This window comes from Xiphias gladius, chromosome 21 (genome assembly GCF_016859285.1).
Source record: "Xiphias gladius isolate SHS-SW01 ecotype Sanya breed wild chromosome 21, ASM1685928v1, whole genome shotgun sequence".
Lineage (NCBI taxonomy): Eukaryota > Metazoa > Chordata > Actinopteri > Istiophoriformes > Xiphiidae > Xiphias > Xiphias gladius.
In genome coordinates this window covers 25,994,347-26,012,058 of record NC_053420.1, presented here as the reverse complement: position 1 = coordinate 26,012,058, position 17,712 = coordinate 25,994,347, and the positions used below count along the sequence as shown (strand labels likewise).

Genomic DNA, 17,712 nt, shown 5'->3' with positions numbered 1-17,712 from the left:
CTGTCTTTTTGTGACCAGGGAACAAAGACCTAGGGTTAATTGTCTGTGAGCGCAGGAAATAATGCTCTGACTCACAGGCCAGAAGAGCAATATGGTCTTATGCTCAATTATGCTCCCTTGCCGACGCGCAAACAGACAGCTTCGGACACCAAGGACACATAGTTGTTCTTATAACACTTCTTTCTAGTCCGCTTGGAGTCCGCTTGGAGGCACGCATGCGCAATTAGGGGCCTTGTAGTGTAGTGGCAGACAAACAAATTGGAGGGTACACGGACGCTCGCACGGAGCCTCACGCACACCCCCTGATGACAAAATTTACGTGACTCTGACCTTAGCAGGCCCTCGCGTCCTCGCAGATGTAGAAAGTATAACAATAGTCTTAGTTATAACGCCACCCCACCCCACGCACACATTTATCTGAAAGCAGCCATGTGTTAGCTAAGTGGCCCTGGAGGGCCTGACAGCTGGCAAGGACTATAGACATCTACATGGACTCCATCAAAAGGACACCAGGAATCACAGTTTCTGCAGCCAGTCGAATATTGCTCAATTTCCTCTAGAGCTAGAGTGATTAGAGAGAACTCCTTCTGTAGCACACTGTTAATGCTCGAGGGGACCAGTGACGAGAGAGGACAGTTAGTTACCAATGTTTATCAAGTATAAGCTGAAAAAATAATACATAGATTAATAATTAAATAAATAAACCAGTAAACAAACAAAGAAATTATTTCTGCAATGGTAAAACATATGCTTCATACATTTCTTTCAGTAGAATACAGGTCAACAAAGCTGAGTTGGCGAAGATGACCCTAGTTACCACAAAGTCAAAATGATGCACGTTTTCCCTCGAAAGCCGCATGTGGTCTGTTAATGCACATTTTGTTTTACAGTTACAACCAAATATTAAGACGTGTGGCATTTGAGTCAGTATCCTAACACAAAAGACACGATAGAATCTAAGTGGACACAGGTAGACTGAGATCTAGCAAAAACAACAACAACAAAAAAGAACAATTTCTGTCACATGATGGATAAAGATGTCATGAAGTCTGCTGTGATGTGTCTAAAAAAGAAAAGCTACAAATTAATTTGGATGCATAGAACTGCTATGTTATGACTGTTTTTTTTTTATATCTTCTTTTCATATAACGTACATTTGCAGCAGGGGTGCGAACTGAACAGTAGTAAAAGACAGCATAATGTATAGTATGGTTTTGAAAAGAACATGGCTTGGGGCAAGAGGCGAGAGCGCTCTGGCCTACGATAAGACAAGTAGCACATCTTTATCCACCAAGTGGCTGTAAATGTAAAATGAACAGCAAAAAGTGAGAATGCATGCTGTTTTGGCTACTTCTACAAAGGTCTCTATGTACAGAATCTTTACACTTACAGCTATGAGGTTCTTTCCTGAGCAGGAAGTTAGCAAAGGAACATAGTGTTTGTGTGTGTGCTTATGTGTGAAGCTGCCTAGTTCAAAATACAGTACTGGGAATGAAAGCTCCCAGTCGCCAATCTCAACATTGTTTAACACACAATAACTGGTTAGTTTAGACAATAACTGATAGGAATGATACACATATTTTCCATTTGAGAGGAATATATGTGAGGGCCAGCTGAGTGTTACGGTACATGGTCAAAATTTAGGGAACAGCAAAACTTTTCTACTGAGTCTGGGAACAAATACTGTGATTGCAAGGCTGGCAGAGAGAAGTTTCCCAAGTTTGCTCATTAAAAAGGAATCAAAGCCGTTTTCTGCACAATTACAGTATATCTTCCTACATTCACTTATCACTAAGAGAAGAATCAGAGAGAAGACTTTAGCTGTTAGCCACAGCTTGACAGCTAATCTGTTTTTGCCGGTAAAACTCCGACGTGCGGAGATAGACTTGGTTTATATAATCTGACATAAAACACTGGAGGGTCAGTGAAAAAATGACACAATACATGTAAAGAGAAAGCCAATGCAACGCAGCACTCAGGAAAGGTAGAACACAGGCTCCATGAGATGATGCTAATGTTGCAAGTGAGAGAGAAGCAGAGTCAGTGTCACCATGCTAGCAGCTAATGTACAGTGTGCAGGAGTTGGTGGGGACGGCAGGTCACACAGGGAGGAACGGGGGGGGGGGTCTAACCCTGCTCGTCCCCGGCCTCGGCGGATGGGTGGTGAGCAGTGGAGGCTTCTCCATTACAACGCGATGTGGGCTCGGCCTCCTGTGGTGCCGGGCTCTGCTGCTGTGGCTCGGCGGCTGAGGCTGACACCCCGTCTGAGGCTTCTGGCGCTGGTTGGCTTATCTCTGCTCCGCCAGGGAGCTCTGTGGCTGTAGCGGGGGCTCCCTCGGGTGTGGTGGCAGACGAAGGTGCGGAGGGGTCAGCGGCAGCCTGGGGTGCTGCAGGGTCTGCTGGGGCGCCGGCTGCAGGGCTGGTTGCCCTCGAGTCACTGTGCTCAGGTGCTCTCAATCTCTTCATGATGGTGGTGACCCGCACTGCTTTCTGTGGGAGAAGGAGTAAAAAACTGAACTCCGATAGGTTTTATAATCTGAAAACTTGCTCAGAGAACATCGACTCTCATCGCACTGCCTACACTCACAATTGCACAGTACCTTGTACTATACCTCCTTGTTCAAGGACCGCACAACTACTGTTGAACTTTGTGAAGAAGAGCTTCCTGGAGGAGAGAACGAAACGGCTTACCTTCCATTTAGCTCTGGCAAAGTTCTTCTCTATTTGTGCACACACATTTTCCTTGATGTTCTTATCTGAAGCTGCACCACCAGAGATCCTGTTGCACAAAATGGGAAAAACACAACTTCACAACAGAGCTTTATGCTTCAAATGCCACGGGCTGCTGCACACAGCCTTACCCAATTTATTATCCTTTTTTTTACTGGCAAAGTTTGCACGGACTGTTTAATCTTTAAGAATTATTCTGATTATTTTTCTGCTTGGGCATTTTTCCTCTAGTTTTTGCTATTGTGACAATCAACTGTGTTCAAAATGTATGGTTTACAAATCATGGCCAACTTTCAAACTAAAAATTGACCAATATATGATTTTTTAACACAATATTATACAGTTCAGAGTCTTCAAACAGTCACAACTGAACAACCACCAAAACCCGTCAGAGATGGTCAGTGAGGTGCCCCTATATAAGAAAATAATGGACAACAAAGGGTATTCCTCTGCCGATTTGATTATCTTTTATAATGGGACACATTTTATAATGGGAGTGCATTATTGTGGTTATACCGAGAAGAAGAAAACAAAACAGAACAGCTTTTTAAGTAATTGCCATAGAGCCACACTGCTGATATGGCCGAAAACATAGTTTAAACTCATTATGGCTAATGTAGAAGGCAGCTTTGGTTTATTGTTAAGTAAAGGATCAGTTTTGATGCTATGGTAACTTTCAGCCTAATAAATGCCGAGCAGTCATTTTGAACCGTGATCAGCCTGTTAGAGTGAGCTATTAAGTTTCCCAATACAATATGAATCAACATGCCAAACAAGCAAGAAAGTCTGATCTCATGCAGCCTTCCTGATCATATCAAAGTCTGATCGCACTGTTCTGATTTAAATGGGCTGCACAATATATCAAAGCTCCGCTGCCTACCATTCATGGTTTATAGCCTCCTGGGCTGTCAGTCTCTGGTCTTGATCCACCTCCATCAGACGAGCAACCAGACTCTTAGCTGTCAGAGAAAAATCACAAAAAGGATTTATTGTCCTGATGGATGGGAATGTACATATGATTTGTGTTTAAACACTCCAGAGGTTAGAAGATGGGAAAATTCTCTTGAATTTGAAATGTTTACCCTGCAAGCTGTCATCGTGTTCCTTCACAGTGTTAACTTTATCTTAAAGGTACCTGAATCAGAGATATCATCCCAGTACGGAGAGTCAAACTCATAATCGCCTGCCAGGATCTTTCGGAACAGGTTCTTGTCATGGTTTTCATAATCATCATCATCGGTTTCATCGTAGAAAGGAGGGTTGCCTGACAGCCTGACGTAGCAAAGGAAAAGAGCATTGGGAGTCAAAAAAATCTATATACCATATTAAAACAAGGTCTGTTATGTAATAAAGCACAATCCTCTCTCTTCACGTTTCCTGTCACAACTTACAGTATGTACATGATGACACCTGTAGCCCAGCAGTCGACAGGCCTGCCATATCGCTGTCTGCCAACCACCTCAGGAGCTGCACAAGAGCACAGAAATTTCATAAAAATGTCTGAAGTTTAAAAGAAAACAGGCCAACACATGACATTCTCCATCAATCTGCCTGTATCATCATGTCTTATTTCCCACATGGTAAATTAATCTGCTCACCCAGGTACTCTGGTGTCCCACAAGGGTCTTTGATTAGTCCATTCTCCAGCTTGGCAAGATGGAAGTCGCTGATGACTATCTTAGAGTGCTTCAGGCGGTTATAGTAAACCAAGTTCTCCAACTATGGACCATGACATATTACAAGAGAGGTTCATGTTTTAGAATCCGGTTCACATGGTTTTATAGGGCTAACATGCTGTAAGTGCTAGCTTCTCCAGCAACGCAGATTAGACAATATATTCGAAGTCCTGCACTACTGTAGCATGTTACCTTGAGGTTTCTGTGAACGATACGCAGGGAGTGGAGGTAGGCGACAGCCTCCAACACCTGGCGCACCACATTACTGGTGTCCCGCTCTGAGTAGTAGCCTTGATCCAGGATCCAGTCAAACACCTCTCTACCTGTTGCACTGTGGAAAGAGGAATGTGTTGGATGTTTGTTGTAAGTAATGAATGTGATTTTATTGCAGCATTGGAAGATTGCATGTCTGCAGGTTTTGCTGGTTGTGATGTTAAGAAAGAGACAATATAATAAGACTTCAGACAAAGGCACACAAAAAAACCAACACAGATAATATAGAAAGCTATAACTGTACTTTTACATTGCATATTTATAGTGTAATGTTAATTACATAATTCCCAGTATAAAATCATCGGTAGGGAAACCATTTCCCTGCCATACAGGGAAATGGTTTTATTCATTTCCCCATAGATGTTTCTTTTGTGTTTGATCATTTTCTTCCTGACCAGAATTCTTAAACCCACAAATCAAGTGTCCTCGAAGGACAAGATGCGTATCCTACATTTAGCATATCCATAGAAATGCATCATTTTCCCCAAGAACACATGCTGATGAGAATGGTGTAGCTAGCATGCAATCATATCCGAATACCAAATTAGTGGAGTTCAGAGCTGTGATCTTATCTACAGGGCCTCGGGCTACAACGGCTCATTCCCCACGAGTGTAAATTCAACACATACAGTTAAGCAGGCCCGAGCTACGGCAAAGACAAGCAGAGAGCCTTTTCCCCCAGCTCATCAGACGTCTGAACTCACAGCTCAAGGAAGAGGAAGTACTCTTTTTTGGTTTCGAAGACGTCCACCAGCTGGAGAATATTGGGATGCTTCACCCTGAGGAGACGCGTCACAAAGCACAAGACAGAGAGAAAAACACAGAGAGAGCGAGAGAGAGAGAGAGAGAGATGTAAGGAGTCATATAGGAGATGACATCTGAATCATTCATTCAAGAAAAAGGCCAATCTACATGTCCAACTACCCGTCCATAGATAATCAGATTTATGTGCTCTAGTGTATCCAAGTGGGCATAAAGACAACTATGCCCATGACCATGACCATGCATTCGACGACCACAGTACCAGCTGGAAAAATTCATGCGAAATTTAGCCCACGAAGCTACATTATTTGAGGCTGCAGTGTGTTGTTCTTGCCAGTCAATCCCCTAGGAAGTTGACGCAAATACTCCCGCTGTCTTCATGATCCTTTTTACCATTTTTTAAATTGCGCTGAAAAAGGAGCAGGGTAAAAAAAGACTGAAGCTGTGTCTGAAATTGCTTCCTAATTGATTCATGGCTCAGTAGGTTACTTACTGAGCGGAAAATTGAGATTTGGGACATTTATGCGTCATTGTCATTTTGCATCACTGACAGGTGTAGTGTTTCATAACTGTAATTTACATATCTCAGGAGCTAAGGGAAAGCACTGCAGTGTGGGATTTTTAGAAACAAGTAGTGCATTTCATTTGGACGTTTTTTTTTCTAATGTGGGGATTTCTATAAGCACATATACATACATTTTGTATTTAAATAAAATGGCAGATAGTGAATGTAGTCCAGCAGGTAGTTAGTGGGGAAAGATTTGGGACATACAGTAGCTTGTCTGATCACAGCTACATCTGGACAATAATATTGTGTTTCTCTACAACCAATCAGGGTTATTCTCCACAACCAGTGGTTGTATCTGTCGTAACAGCATGATTGCAAGGCATGCATTGGCCTCCACGTCTGACAGATGCTTGTTTTTCTTGCCTTACATTGGCTTGGTCTGTTAATAAAGCACTGTGCTCTCTGCTTTGCCCTGAAGAAGAACAACTGAACCATCTTCAAGTGCAGGGTTTTGTAATGTCCCTGTCTGTCCCAGACTGTCTCTGCTTCACAGATTGGCATGACCTACAGAGGGCCAGAGGACTGGAAACCTCAATTTCAGCCAAGCCAGGAAGAGGAAAAAAAAGAAAGTTACCAAAACAAACAGAGTCATGTGTTGTTTGGAGACGTTTGGATACATTTCAGAACAGTTGTTGGACACATTCACATCTAACCCTCCACTCTATGTACCGAATTAAAATTCCCTCAGTTTGTGGTTTTAGTACTTGAAAATATGTTTGTCATTAGCTCCAAGAGCTCATCTGTCAATAAAATAAAATAAAATGACATTTTAAATTTTATAATTCATATTTTAGAAGTTCATTGTAGAATTAACACATTTAAATGTGATTTTCCTTTCCAAAATAATCGTGTATTCAATACCCTATGTTTTCATGGAAATAAATACATAAAATGAAAATAATTATGTTTCCAAAACAACTACTGCAGAAGGGGGTTAAGTATTACCAGTGACACAGTTCTTGCGCACCATTAATGATCCCCTCCAGATGTGTTTTAATACTCTGCTTGGAAAAAGAATTTATATCTGATATCATTTTCCCGCAACAAGGGTCAATTACCTCATTACAAACTCTTAAAATTGCATCTAATCTTTCTCCATAATTAAAAAATCCAGAATGTTTGAATGAACAATTTTCTAAAGTTTAACTGCTGAGCACAAGATGTGTGAACTTTCCACGTCACGCTTGTGTCATTGCACACTGGACCACAACTGGCTTCCTCCTGAGTTGTGAGTTCCCAAAATCCTGCATGTGAAAAAAAGGTGTTGAACTCTGCACTTACATTATGCTGCACAGTGAAGCTCAAACATCCAAGAGAAGTAACACTGAGAAAAAACACATTTTTGATTGGAAGGACATTTTAAGTCAGTGGTATTGAAGTAGAACCAAAAACTCTTTTCTGAGAGTCATTCTAAGTAATAAAAATAAATTAATGAGGATTAGTGGTTCAATGAGCACTTCCTTTCTTTTCTAATACCTATATTCAAGCATTTTATATTCAAGACTGCATCTGATGTTTTGCCAGCAATTATTCAAAGCCGTTCAAAATGTCATCAAATTCGATTATTCACTAAAACCTCCACTGGTGATTGGAGCATTAAAAACGGGAGCAGCGCACATCCACGTTATTGCCGTGTCTCAAGTGTAATTTTCAGATGAATGTGAGACCCTGTTTTGAAAGGCTTCATATAAAGAAATCACACCTTCATCTTCATCATGCTTCACTGCTTCGCCTGCTGTCAGCAACAAATTGTTTGATAAGGCCCAGGTTATGCTAATGCGGTTTTTAACTGGAAAGTTACATAATCACAGAGAAGCTGAGAAAACAATGTCTCAGATAAACAAGGCTGTGAGCACCAAGAATTGTTTTCTGGTTGTTTTTCTTTTTACAAAATTATGTTGTCTCTGAAATGAGTGTTTAAGAAGATGAAACAGGGAAAAGAAAAACAATTAAATGAGAAACTTTTGATGACGGTACCATCACAAAACTAATCATGCGCTGATTAACACAGAAGTTTGAACTGAAGGGAACATTAATCCCAATCAACAACTCACATCTTTAAGATGAGGATCTCATTTTTCGCAGCCTTGCGGACTTTCCTTCCATCCTTCTTTAGGAACTTTTTACATGTGTACATTTTCATGGTAGTTTTGTCCTTGGCCCTGAATATCTCGCAGAACTCCTCCCTGAAAGGAAGCATTTCATGACAGTATTTCAGATTTATTTGCACAAATATAAACACTGATCATGATGGTTTCTTGAGAAAAGACACAAACATCATTCAGAAGTCCGTATGGATGTTTGGCTCTTCAAGCCGCTGTTGAAATACTCACGATTTAACAATCTGACCCATGTCATATTTATCTGTCACGTCTGAAGGATTGTTATAATCCTTCTTTTCCCCGATTGTTAAACAGCCAAATGGCATGGCCACTCCTGACCTGTGGTAGGAGAAACAGAAAGAGAGACAGAAGAGGGGGGGACTGAAATGAATAATAAGACAGAAATAATAGTACTGCTGAGAAATCATTGAAAGTGTAAGAGCTAAAGAGCCACCAGATGCCGTGAATTGTTTAATTTACTGTAACGGAGCCTTTCATGATTCTGCATTAATACAGGCCAGAGCCTTAAAGCCTACTGCACAGAATCATCTTTATGTTATGATTTAAAATATATAGCTTATATAACAGCTGGGGAAACAGTTTTATGGTGGAGCAGTAGTCTGGACTGAATGTACCAGTGCTTTTCTGTGGGACAATAGTTACGAACCATAGGGGTCAGGAGGAGAAGGAGCATCCGCTAAGATGATTCTGGAGCCCGGCAAGGCCTCCACATCAACAAGTGAAGCATTTCCAATCAAGAACGGGAGCCAGCAATTACAGGCAGAGCACCCCAGGACACAGAGAGGAATTAAAGTGCTTTATGAGCTCTGCATCAACACTTGAACACCTAATTGCGGTGCAGCCGCTCTGTGCCTCTCGCTAACAGCGTGGAGTGAAATCTGAGTTCAGCCTATGCAACTTTACTGTGTTTTTTTTTTTTCTCCTGAGAATTAGAGGTTTTAGAATTAGCATAGTTTGAGCTGTTTTTTTTGTGTTTCAAGGGAAAAGAAAAACACAATTTATCAGTTGGACTCTACTATATATATATATATATATATATATATATATATCACACATGGTCATCAGATATGGAAAAAATCTTATAAAGAATCTTATAATGGCCTGTGTAGTTTAATTTCACAGTATCCATATACTGTATATCGTGATACCGCAAATTTTTTGAAAGTGCAATTAAGAAGCCATTTATAGAAAAACTAGGAGTGAGTGGTTTTTTTTGACTAATTCAGTGCATTTTATATCTAAAAAATCTATACACTTCATCACATTAATCAAAAAATCACAAAATCATATAAATCCAATAATGCCATAACCCAGTCCTGCTCACTGATTTGCAACATTACCTTCAAAGGCCTAATACTACTGCTACATATGAAAGGGATACCTCTCTTGGTACAAATGGCTAAATATCTTCAACTCTCTTGATAGCAGTATCATAATATTGCCCAAAGTAAATTGTTTTCAAAGGAAATAGCTTGCCACAAAACAAAAAAGAAAGAAAAAGAGCACTTGGGATCAGTTGCAACAAGCAAGTGTGTGATTAAATGTTCTCCTGGGTCAAATCCTGGGACGGATTGGAGAAATCTGGTGGGAGAAGAGTTGTTGCCTCTTTCAACCCCCTACCGGCGATGTGTCCTTGAACAGGGCACTACACTTCTTATCCGGCCATTAAAACTGCTCAGGGACCCACAGTACAACACCACAGATGTAGTGAGCTGGTGTGAATATTCTGTATGTGAAGCTCATTGAATGCAAAAGCAGGACAGTGCTGAAAAACAATTGTGCAGCAAAAATTTCTCCAGATGAATAAAAGGCAAGAAAAGTTTATTTCCTAGCCACACAACATCCATCTGCGCCGACAGCCTGGGTGATGGATGTCCACATGTAAATGAGCGCAGCCAGCATGAGAAGTATAGCGTCGGGTGTAAGAAGTGCAATCTGTTCACTGTAGCTCCGTGAACCGACTCGTAATCCAATCTACATGAACGAGGCTCAGCACGGAGACGTCTCAAATAGCTGAGAGAAAATGTTCTTTCCCTGAGCTTTTCTTCTCATCTGAGGCACGAGTCCGTTTTGTGTAGTCGGTATGAGGAGCTGACCTTTTCTGGCTTCCTATCTTTCTCTCGCTCACAATATACTGCACATGCCTTTCAAGCGGTAAATGCTTTGGCTCTGGGATGTTTTGCTACAAAGAGGAAAGGAAAGTTCTTCAGGACCGCTGGTTTAAATGGGGGTAATTCTGAGTAAGACTGGCAGAAGTGAGGCATTAGGAAACATGTCAGGAAAAATCTATAATATGCTAGAAAACATTTATATTCAGCAAGTAGCTGTAATAGTCCAGGAGAGAGCCGTGGCATTTTAGAGAGGGATAATAGAGAGAAAAAGAGAGTGAAAAAGCCATTCTGAGGATGATGAAATCGTATAAATCTAATAAAGTAATCCAGCAAGTAAACACACAAGTTTTGTGGTTTTGGAAACCTTTCTGAGGCCAATCACTGAAGACCTTAATTTTATAGGTTCATAATGAGCCTGTAAAATAAATACACAACAGGAAGAGTATGGAGACACGAACATCCAACCAAAAATCCACAGTTTAACAAAAACCTAAAAGTACTTCCACAAAGTATCTCGATCAGCCTCTCCCATTTTTAAAAAAAGTGTTGATTAGTGTAATGGATGAATCATTTCTAAAGCATATCAAGCAGAGAGAGCAGGATGCTGGCTGTATCACATAATGGAGGCTGTATAATGGGCCCATTTGGACTGAGCACCATCAGCAACATTCAAGCATTATCACCACATGATCCGACTGTTATCTGCCCTACGGGAGTACCGATCGATGGCTCGTGATGCTTTATGGCCCAGTGTGTGACCCGAGTCTGCCAGCAGGGCCCGCTTGGGCCATGCTGCTGTATCACCAAGATTTACCACATGGCTAGATAGTGATCAAGCTCTTGGGCTTATTAGGCAAGCACAGCGCCTCCTCCAGCCGGGCAAGGCGACGAGCAAATGAGATTTTTCTTCCTTCTGCCTGTTGAAATGTCTGGGCGAAGTTTAAGATTAGGCCAAATGCAGCACGTATGTGCAATAATGGCTTTTATTTTACCTGCTGCAGTGGAATAATGTAGGGATGTACCTCGGGGAAATGGCTAGCGCCTGTTTGGAATGGTAATCAGAATCAGAATCTGAAAAACTTTATTTGATCTCCACTGGGAAATTGTTTTGTTACAATTGCGAAATACTCAGGAATAAAAAAAGAGTAAATAAGGAAAAAAAGTAAAAACTACTAAAACAATTACTATGAAATAGCTATAATAATAAATACACAGTAAGTGAAATGAAAAATGTGCAAAAGCAAATGTGCGAGGTACAATCACAGCATGGACATAAGTACAAAATGGAAATGTGCAAAGTAGATTAATAGCAATTTAACCGTAATGTGCAAAGGTAAACTGAATAAAGAATGTAATGTGGGTCAACAGTAAATTAATACTAGTTTAACAGCAGAGTACTGAAGGAATAGAATAGAACATATTTTTATTGTCATTGCACAAGTACGAGATTACCGTGCTCAATGCTATAAAAAAAGACAATAATAAAAAGGGTAGAAATAAAAAGTACATAAGGTAACATGGAAATGAGCTAAAAAAGGCAATAAATTAGCAATAAAGTGACGAACAGTATTAGCAATGTCAGGCAGGTAATAGTGCAACAACTCAGAAGATAATGGGTGTTGAGAAAGAGGATGGCAGGGGGAAGGAAGGAGCTCCTGTGGCGTTGAGTGGAGCACCTAGTCAGCCCTCTGGCTGAACCTGCTCCTCTGGCTAACCGCAGCACTGTGTAGGGGGTGGGAGACGTTGTCCTTGATGGAGATGAGTTTTGACAGCATCCTCCGCTCCGCGACTACATGCAGAGGGGTCCAGCTCCAACCCCCAGGACTGAGTCAGAGCCTTCTGAATCAGCTTGCTGCTACAGTCGGTGTCGGCCAGCCTCCGGCTACTGCCCCACCAGACTGCAGCGTAGAAGCTGAGCAGTAAGTAGTAAGTAATATTTATGTACGTGAGGAAGCAGCTGTTTGCACTAATCCAACCGTGAAATTCCTCTGACGGAGAAGTGTTTCCTTGTTTTAGGAAATCTTTAATTTGCTGTTTAGTTTTTGACTCTGTCCCTGGTTCCCCCCCCTACTCTCCTCCTCTCCCTCTGGCTCAGCAGCCTCTAAATGAGGACGCGCAGTAAAGATCAGACCCCGTGCATCACACTTGTGCCGACTGTAGGCAATTACAAATTTACTATTTACTATTGTTTAAGAGAATCTAAGCAATGCTGTGCCTCAACAGTTATTTATAAACTATATTTTACATAGACAAACCTTCTACTGAGCAAGATTTTAAAAAATATGATAATACAAAATGTGCTATATTAATTGTTACTGAACTCTGATGGATTGTCAGTTTTCACGACATGTTCATTACCCCAAGGTACACGTTACTGAAAACAAATCAAACTATATACTACTAATATACTTACTAAGTTACTAACTAAAAATTCTTTACCTCCTAAAAATTGAATTTTTACAAGACTTAACATCAGTAGACATAAATATCAGTAACATAAATGAAAAAAGTAAAGCACCACCTTTAAATATAACTAGCATATAACTTCAGTTCTGCAAGACTTGCAATCTTACTGGTTTGTTTTGCCCACATTAATCCGATCATCATTTTGAAGGTGCACTAATCAATATTTTTAGAATAAACAATGGATCAAATGATTACATGTAGTTTGAAAGGGGTCACTCATAGTGACAAACCCATAGATAATCATCACCCGACTCGGCAGTTTCCCTTTGGCGCTATGGAGCGTTTTAGCATCTTTCCACAGCTTCAGTGTTTTGGTTCACTCCCCCTGTCAACCGAGTCTCCAGCTGTATCAGACAGCTGTTTTCAAATTTAACGACTAGCTGCTGAACATCGTGGATCACCTAACAGCTAAAGAAACACGGTCGCTTTTTCTGGAGTTGGTTCAAACCAGAACAGAGCTAAAAGAAGAGTTACTATTGCACTTAAATTTGTTGGGACGGGGGGTCTCAGTCTTTCCCTCTGTCCCTGGGGACTAGCTGGAGCCTCTGCCCCACAAGGAGAGACTCTCCAACTATCAGAAAATAAACATCCTTGACATTCATTTTCTTTCATCCCTGCTGATCTCTTGGGATTACCCAAGAGAATGTGATAGCACTTTGCCTTTAGCCGAAAGGTGAAGATATGATCAACACAGATAGGCATGGCGGCAACAGAGACCAGCGCGAAAAAGATACTCATCTCGCTGATCTCGTTGCCTCTCGCAATCTCCTCCAGTCAGGAAAGTTGCTATTGCAAGTAAAAATTGCAAGGAAACTATGCTTATAAGCAAACATAAGGGCTGGAGGATAATAGAAAACATCGCGTTGGACTTTTGCAAATCAGCTCTGTCTTCACTTGAGAGCCCTTCACTTATGCAGTGCTCAAAGGAAACAAGGGACATTTTAAAGAAGCTTTTAAATATTACACTTTGAGTTTCCATGAAAATTCAGTCCCACCAGAATGTTAAACAGGTTAAATCAGCCATTAGAATCGGATTCAAAAAAACAAATACTGAAGTGGTCCAGCTGTGATCAGAGAACTCGCACTATGTTCACACAGCAGACAAATCCTACCTGTTTTTTCAAAATCTGATTTCTAAGATTAATTTTATATTCTAGCCACATGGGGATTCAACCTCATCAGTCACACAGTCCTTACTATTAGTTTGTAGCTTCACCTCCATCTACATTTATGATGATGGGAAATACGGTGTCATATATTGAGTAAGAGGTGAAAACTTGACCCTGATCGGAGAGGTTAGACTGAGCTGCAGTGTCAGAGGTGTGATCTGAATAGCATTTCAAAAATTGAGTAAGTATGCTGGTAAGCTTATCTGACATGATTCGACTCTATGGGAAAATGGACATATCGGACGTGCATTGATGTAATGCAATCTGCTGGTGCATGACCCTGGCAGTGCCTCTCTCGGAGTTGGCAAAATTATCGTCGCACCATTCCCTGAATATTTCTATATAATGAGAAGAAATAGGCACCCAAGACAGAGATGAAATCAAAGTACTTTATATGCATATTATTTCACAGTGTACAGTACAAATTGCATTAATTCAGTGGCGAGCCAATGTATTTGTGGAAGCACTTCTCAGAAACTCGCTGGGGAAGAGGAAACAACATTCTGCATCATCATCATACTGCCTCATTACCGCACCTCACAAGAATCATGTCTTTTTACATTTGACTTTAAGGGGCAATGACTTCTTGGAACTGTTGACATAAAAGTTTGCATGTACTGTCTCCGGGGCTCTTGACCGCACTAATTAATGTTGCGAGGCAGCGTATTAGGCTTGCTGTTTCAACCTTTGCTGGGCCAGCAGAGGAGTGTGGAGCTGAGAGGTCTGTAACGAGGGCCGAAGAGCAGGGTAACAACAGCAGAGGGGGAAATACACGAAGAGAAGGAAAGTTGCACGAATCAGCAGCATGTATGGAGCAGGATCAGGATAAAGATGGTGGCTAAGGTTTTAAAGTGGGCGCATATACAGTTGAATGTATTATTCATGGCTGATGGTCTCCTTTTCCACAATGTGTCTCACCGGGCCTGCAGTTCGTGTCTTTCTTGTATCGGGGAATCGTTGGGTCCTGGGGCCCTTGATTAACACTGTGCTAGGAGCAGAAGCATGGCAGCTCTGGCACTGCTATAATAATTACCAGCCTTCTCTACTCAGCCCTCTTCTAATCCCAGTTCAGTGCGCCGCACTGCTTGTCGGTCTTGTCTGCGTCAGCCTCGCACACAGCAAATCTCTCAAGAATCCATTACAGCTCTCATTTATTTGCCAGACATCATGGAGGATTGGAGGCTTTGCAATCTACCTTACATGTTTTTTTCAGGGCCTTAGTCAGGGCCATGGACCCTAATCATGCAGTCGCCTTTAGAGAATGATAACAATCTCGCTCTATGTGCTGTCATTCATTCTGAATCTGACTCACAGTGCTGCATTCTTCACTGAATAAGAAAACACTGCAGAGGCTTCTTCAGCAGAAGAGAGAGCGCTTGAAAAAACCCTCAGTCTTCTCCACTTCATTTCCTCCCCACTTCCTTCTGCCTTCCTGTGCCATCACTCTCTCACAGCCACGCTCACAGCCCATCTATGGAGAATCACTTGCAGCGACTGAACCACAGGCTTAACCTTGCACTTTACAGGAGCAAATTATAGCCCCTTCCTACAACAGCTTCTAAAGGGGAGGTGAGACTGCAGGATCTTGCCACATTTACTGGAACAGAGTCACAGGTCTATAATCGATATATTGCACGCCCCCAGAACTTACACCTGCTGCCTCCCATACCATTACTTTTCTGTTTCACCAGAGACACGAAAAGCACAACCTTAATTGGGCAGCACAGTACACAATTATATTTATGTTATTACATAGCCAGAGAACAGCTCCTCAGAGCCTATGTGCATTGCAGCTAGAGGATGCGTCTCAGAGCCGACTTACAGTACTGCAACATGCAGGGGCTGCTTTGCATCTTTCGGCACGGTAAACTTGGAATCTGTATCTACAAACAATTGCATTAGTGACTTCAAACCCTTTAACACAATTGTCCACAACGTACCTGTAAGTCTACCTGCCTTTAGTGTCTTCTTCATTCCTGCCAGCACTAACAGCATTTATCTTACATATGTGTTTCACAGAGGACATGGTTGTATAACAGAGATAGCCAACGACCTACAGTACAGTCCACCAGCAGAAGCACCTCACCAAGAAGTGCAAGCCGCAGATTTAAACAGGGCCAAAAAGCTGTTTGCTGCATTTTGTCTGTTTAACCTGCAAGTCATGAAGACATTGTGAATATGAGATGCTATGGTTTTGTTACATCAATTATTAAACTGATTCAAGCTAGCAGATAAGATGACTCTGCTACTAGTCCTTGAATAGTAATTCTGGGCTTAAGTTGGTTTGCCAGGGGGGGTAAGTTTCATTTCCTGCATTTAATATTTGCTGTGTGGAGATTTTGGGGATATGATTTAAATTATTTCGTTCAGGATTTGTGTTCATTTATTTCTAAAAGTTTTAAAAATAAGTAAGCTCGCAGAAATCAATAAATTAATGAACAGGAAGTGAAAAAACTCAATAAATGTCCATGTTTGATCAGATTAAAAATCTTCTTAAATTGTTCTAAATGTGCAGCAATTTGCCTGCCTGCCTTGTAAACTGTAATCAATTACTCATCACACATAACTCATTAAAACGTAATGAAATTACTTTAGTAGTTACTCATCGGAAAAGTAATGTTCGTAATTGTACTTTGATTGCTCAGCCCAGCTCCGTCAGAGGTGTCACTGAACAATTCCAAAGCTTCCATGCCCACACATTGCATCTTTGGTAATTTAACATGTGGAGAAATACATAAGGAAACATTTTGGTTTAACAAGCAGGCATTTCTACGGTTTGGATGGATTTACTTACCATCCAATAGCTAACACTAGCTTAGCCTCTTCCTCGCCCCACTTCAAGCCCCTGTGCCACGTTAGCACATCCTGGACCAGTCCAGTCAGTCCAGACTGAACGCGGCGAGACCAACCTGATATTAACCCACCATCTAGTTCCTGGTAAAATGCCAAAGTAACAAAGCATTACTGGGATTTGTAGCTGTAACATTAATTACTGAATTACTGACTAATCACTTAACTGTATCAAGGCTTTACTGCCCAACAGTGATTATTACAACGGAAGTATTAAACTATTTCAATATTGGTTTTGTAAATACCTATATACTATACCACCATACTATAAAAAGAGACGGTGGTCCATGATTGAATTAGCTTTGTGCAATAATGGAGGGAGCCTAAAAAAAATACTATTAGATATACCTATATTCAGTAGTGGTGTGATTCAAAAATGAAAATTCTTGATCATGCACATAATGTGCTGATAGTTTCTTTAGTGCAGTCCTTTTTACAAAAGACTGAGTTCTAGCTTGAGGTTCATGAGTGGAAACGAACGTGGATGGTTGGCTAACGTGCGTACAGGCCTTATTCAACAATGCAGCCCATTGCAGGAATCATGCAGTAACAACAGTAGAAAGAACAGTTCCAGTAAATTAAAAAGTCACTGTGACAGTTGAATCCTGCTCAGGGGCCAAACTTTATTTAGAAATGCAGTCCATTAACAGCTGCATGTCAACCTCCAATACGGCTGCCCTGAGGGTGCTTCAGTGTGACCTGGGTGCCTATATACACTGTATATTCCTCTTCAGGTAAGATGGCTCAGAAGTGCTCTCTCTGTGGAGAGTGTGTGTGAGAACAAATGCCAGCTTGTTTTAAAAAAAAAAAAAAGGCAATCCATCCTGAGGGAGAATAGTGTTTGTGAGTGTATAGACATGACTGCATGCCTGAATGCACACATGTACAAGTGCATTAAAGTGTGAATCCATATACTGCACTGTAATATGAACATTATTGTCCTTTCCTATTTGCACAACGGATGCTGCTTTCCAATTTTAGCCC

General features: G+C 41.2%; 1 protein-coding gene across 1 annotated transcript in view; it reads right to left on the bottom strand.

Moving 5' to 3' along the window:
* Nucleotides 1-2,127: 2,127 nt before the first annotated feature.
* LOC120783171 (caM kinase-like vesicle-associated protein) overlaps nt 2,128-17,712 on the bottom strand; it is a 32,245-nt gene continuing 16,660 nt past the window's right edge. Inside the window, exons 2-11 of the mRNA XM_040115944.1 lie at nt 8,343-8,450; nt 8,064-8,195; nt 5,384-5,458; nt 4,599-4,737; nt 4,329-4,449; nt 4,122-4,197; nt 3,866-4,002; nt 3,611-3,689; nt 2,692-2,779; nt 2,128-2,490 (exon numbers count right to left, since the gene is read on the bottom strand). Of these exons, the coding sequence (XP_039971878.1) occupies nt 2,128-2,490; nt 2,692-2,779; nt 3,611-3,689; nt 3,866-4,002; nt 4,122-4,197; nt 4,329-4,449; nt 4,599-4,737; nt 5,384-5,458; nt 8,064-8,195; nt 8,343-8,437 (1,305 nt within the window). The 5' untranslated portion in view covers nt 8,438-8,450. The remainder of the gene's footprint in view (nt 2,491-2,691; nt 2,780-3,610; nt 3,690-3,865; nt 4,003-4,121; nt 4,198-4,328; nt 4,450-4,598; nt 4,738-5,383; nt 5,459-8,063; nt 8,196-8,342; nt 8,451-17,712) is intronic.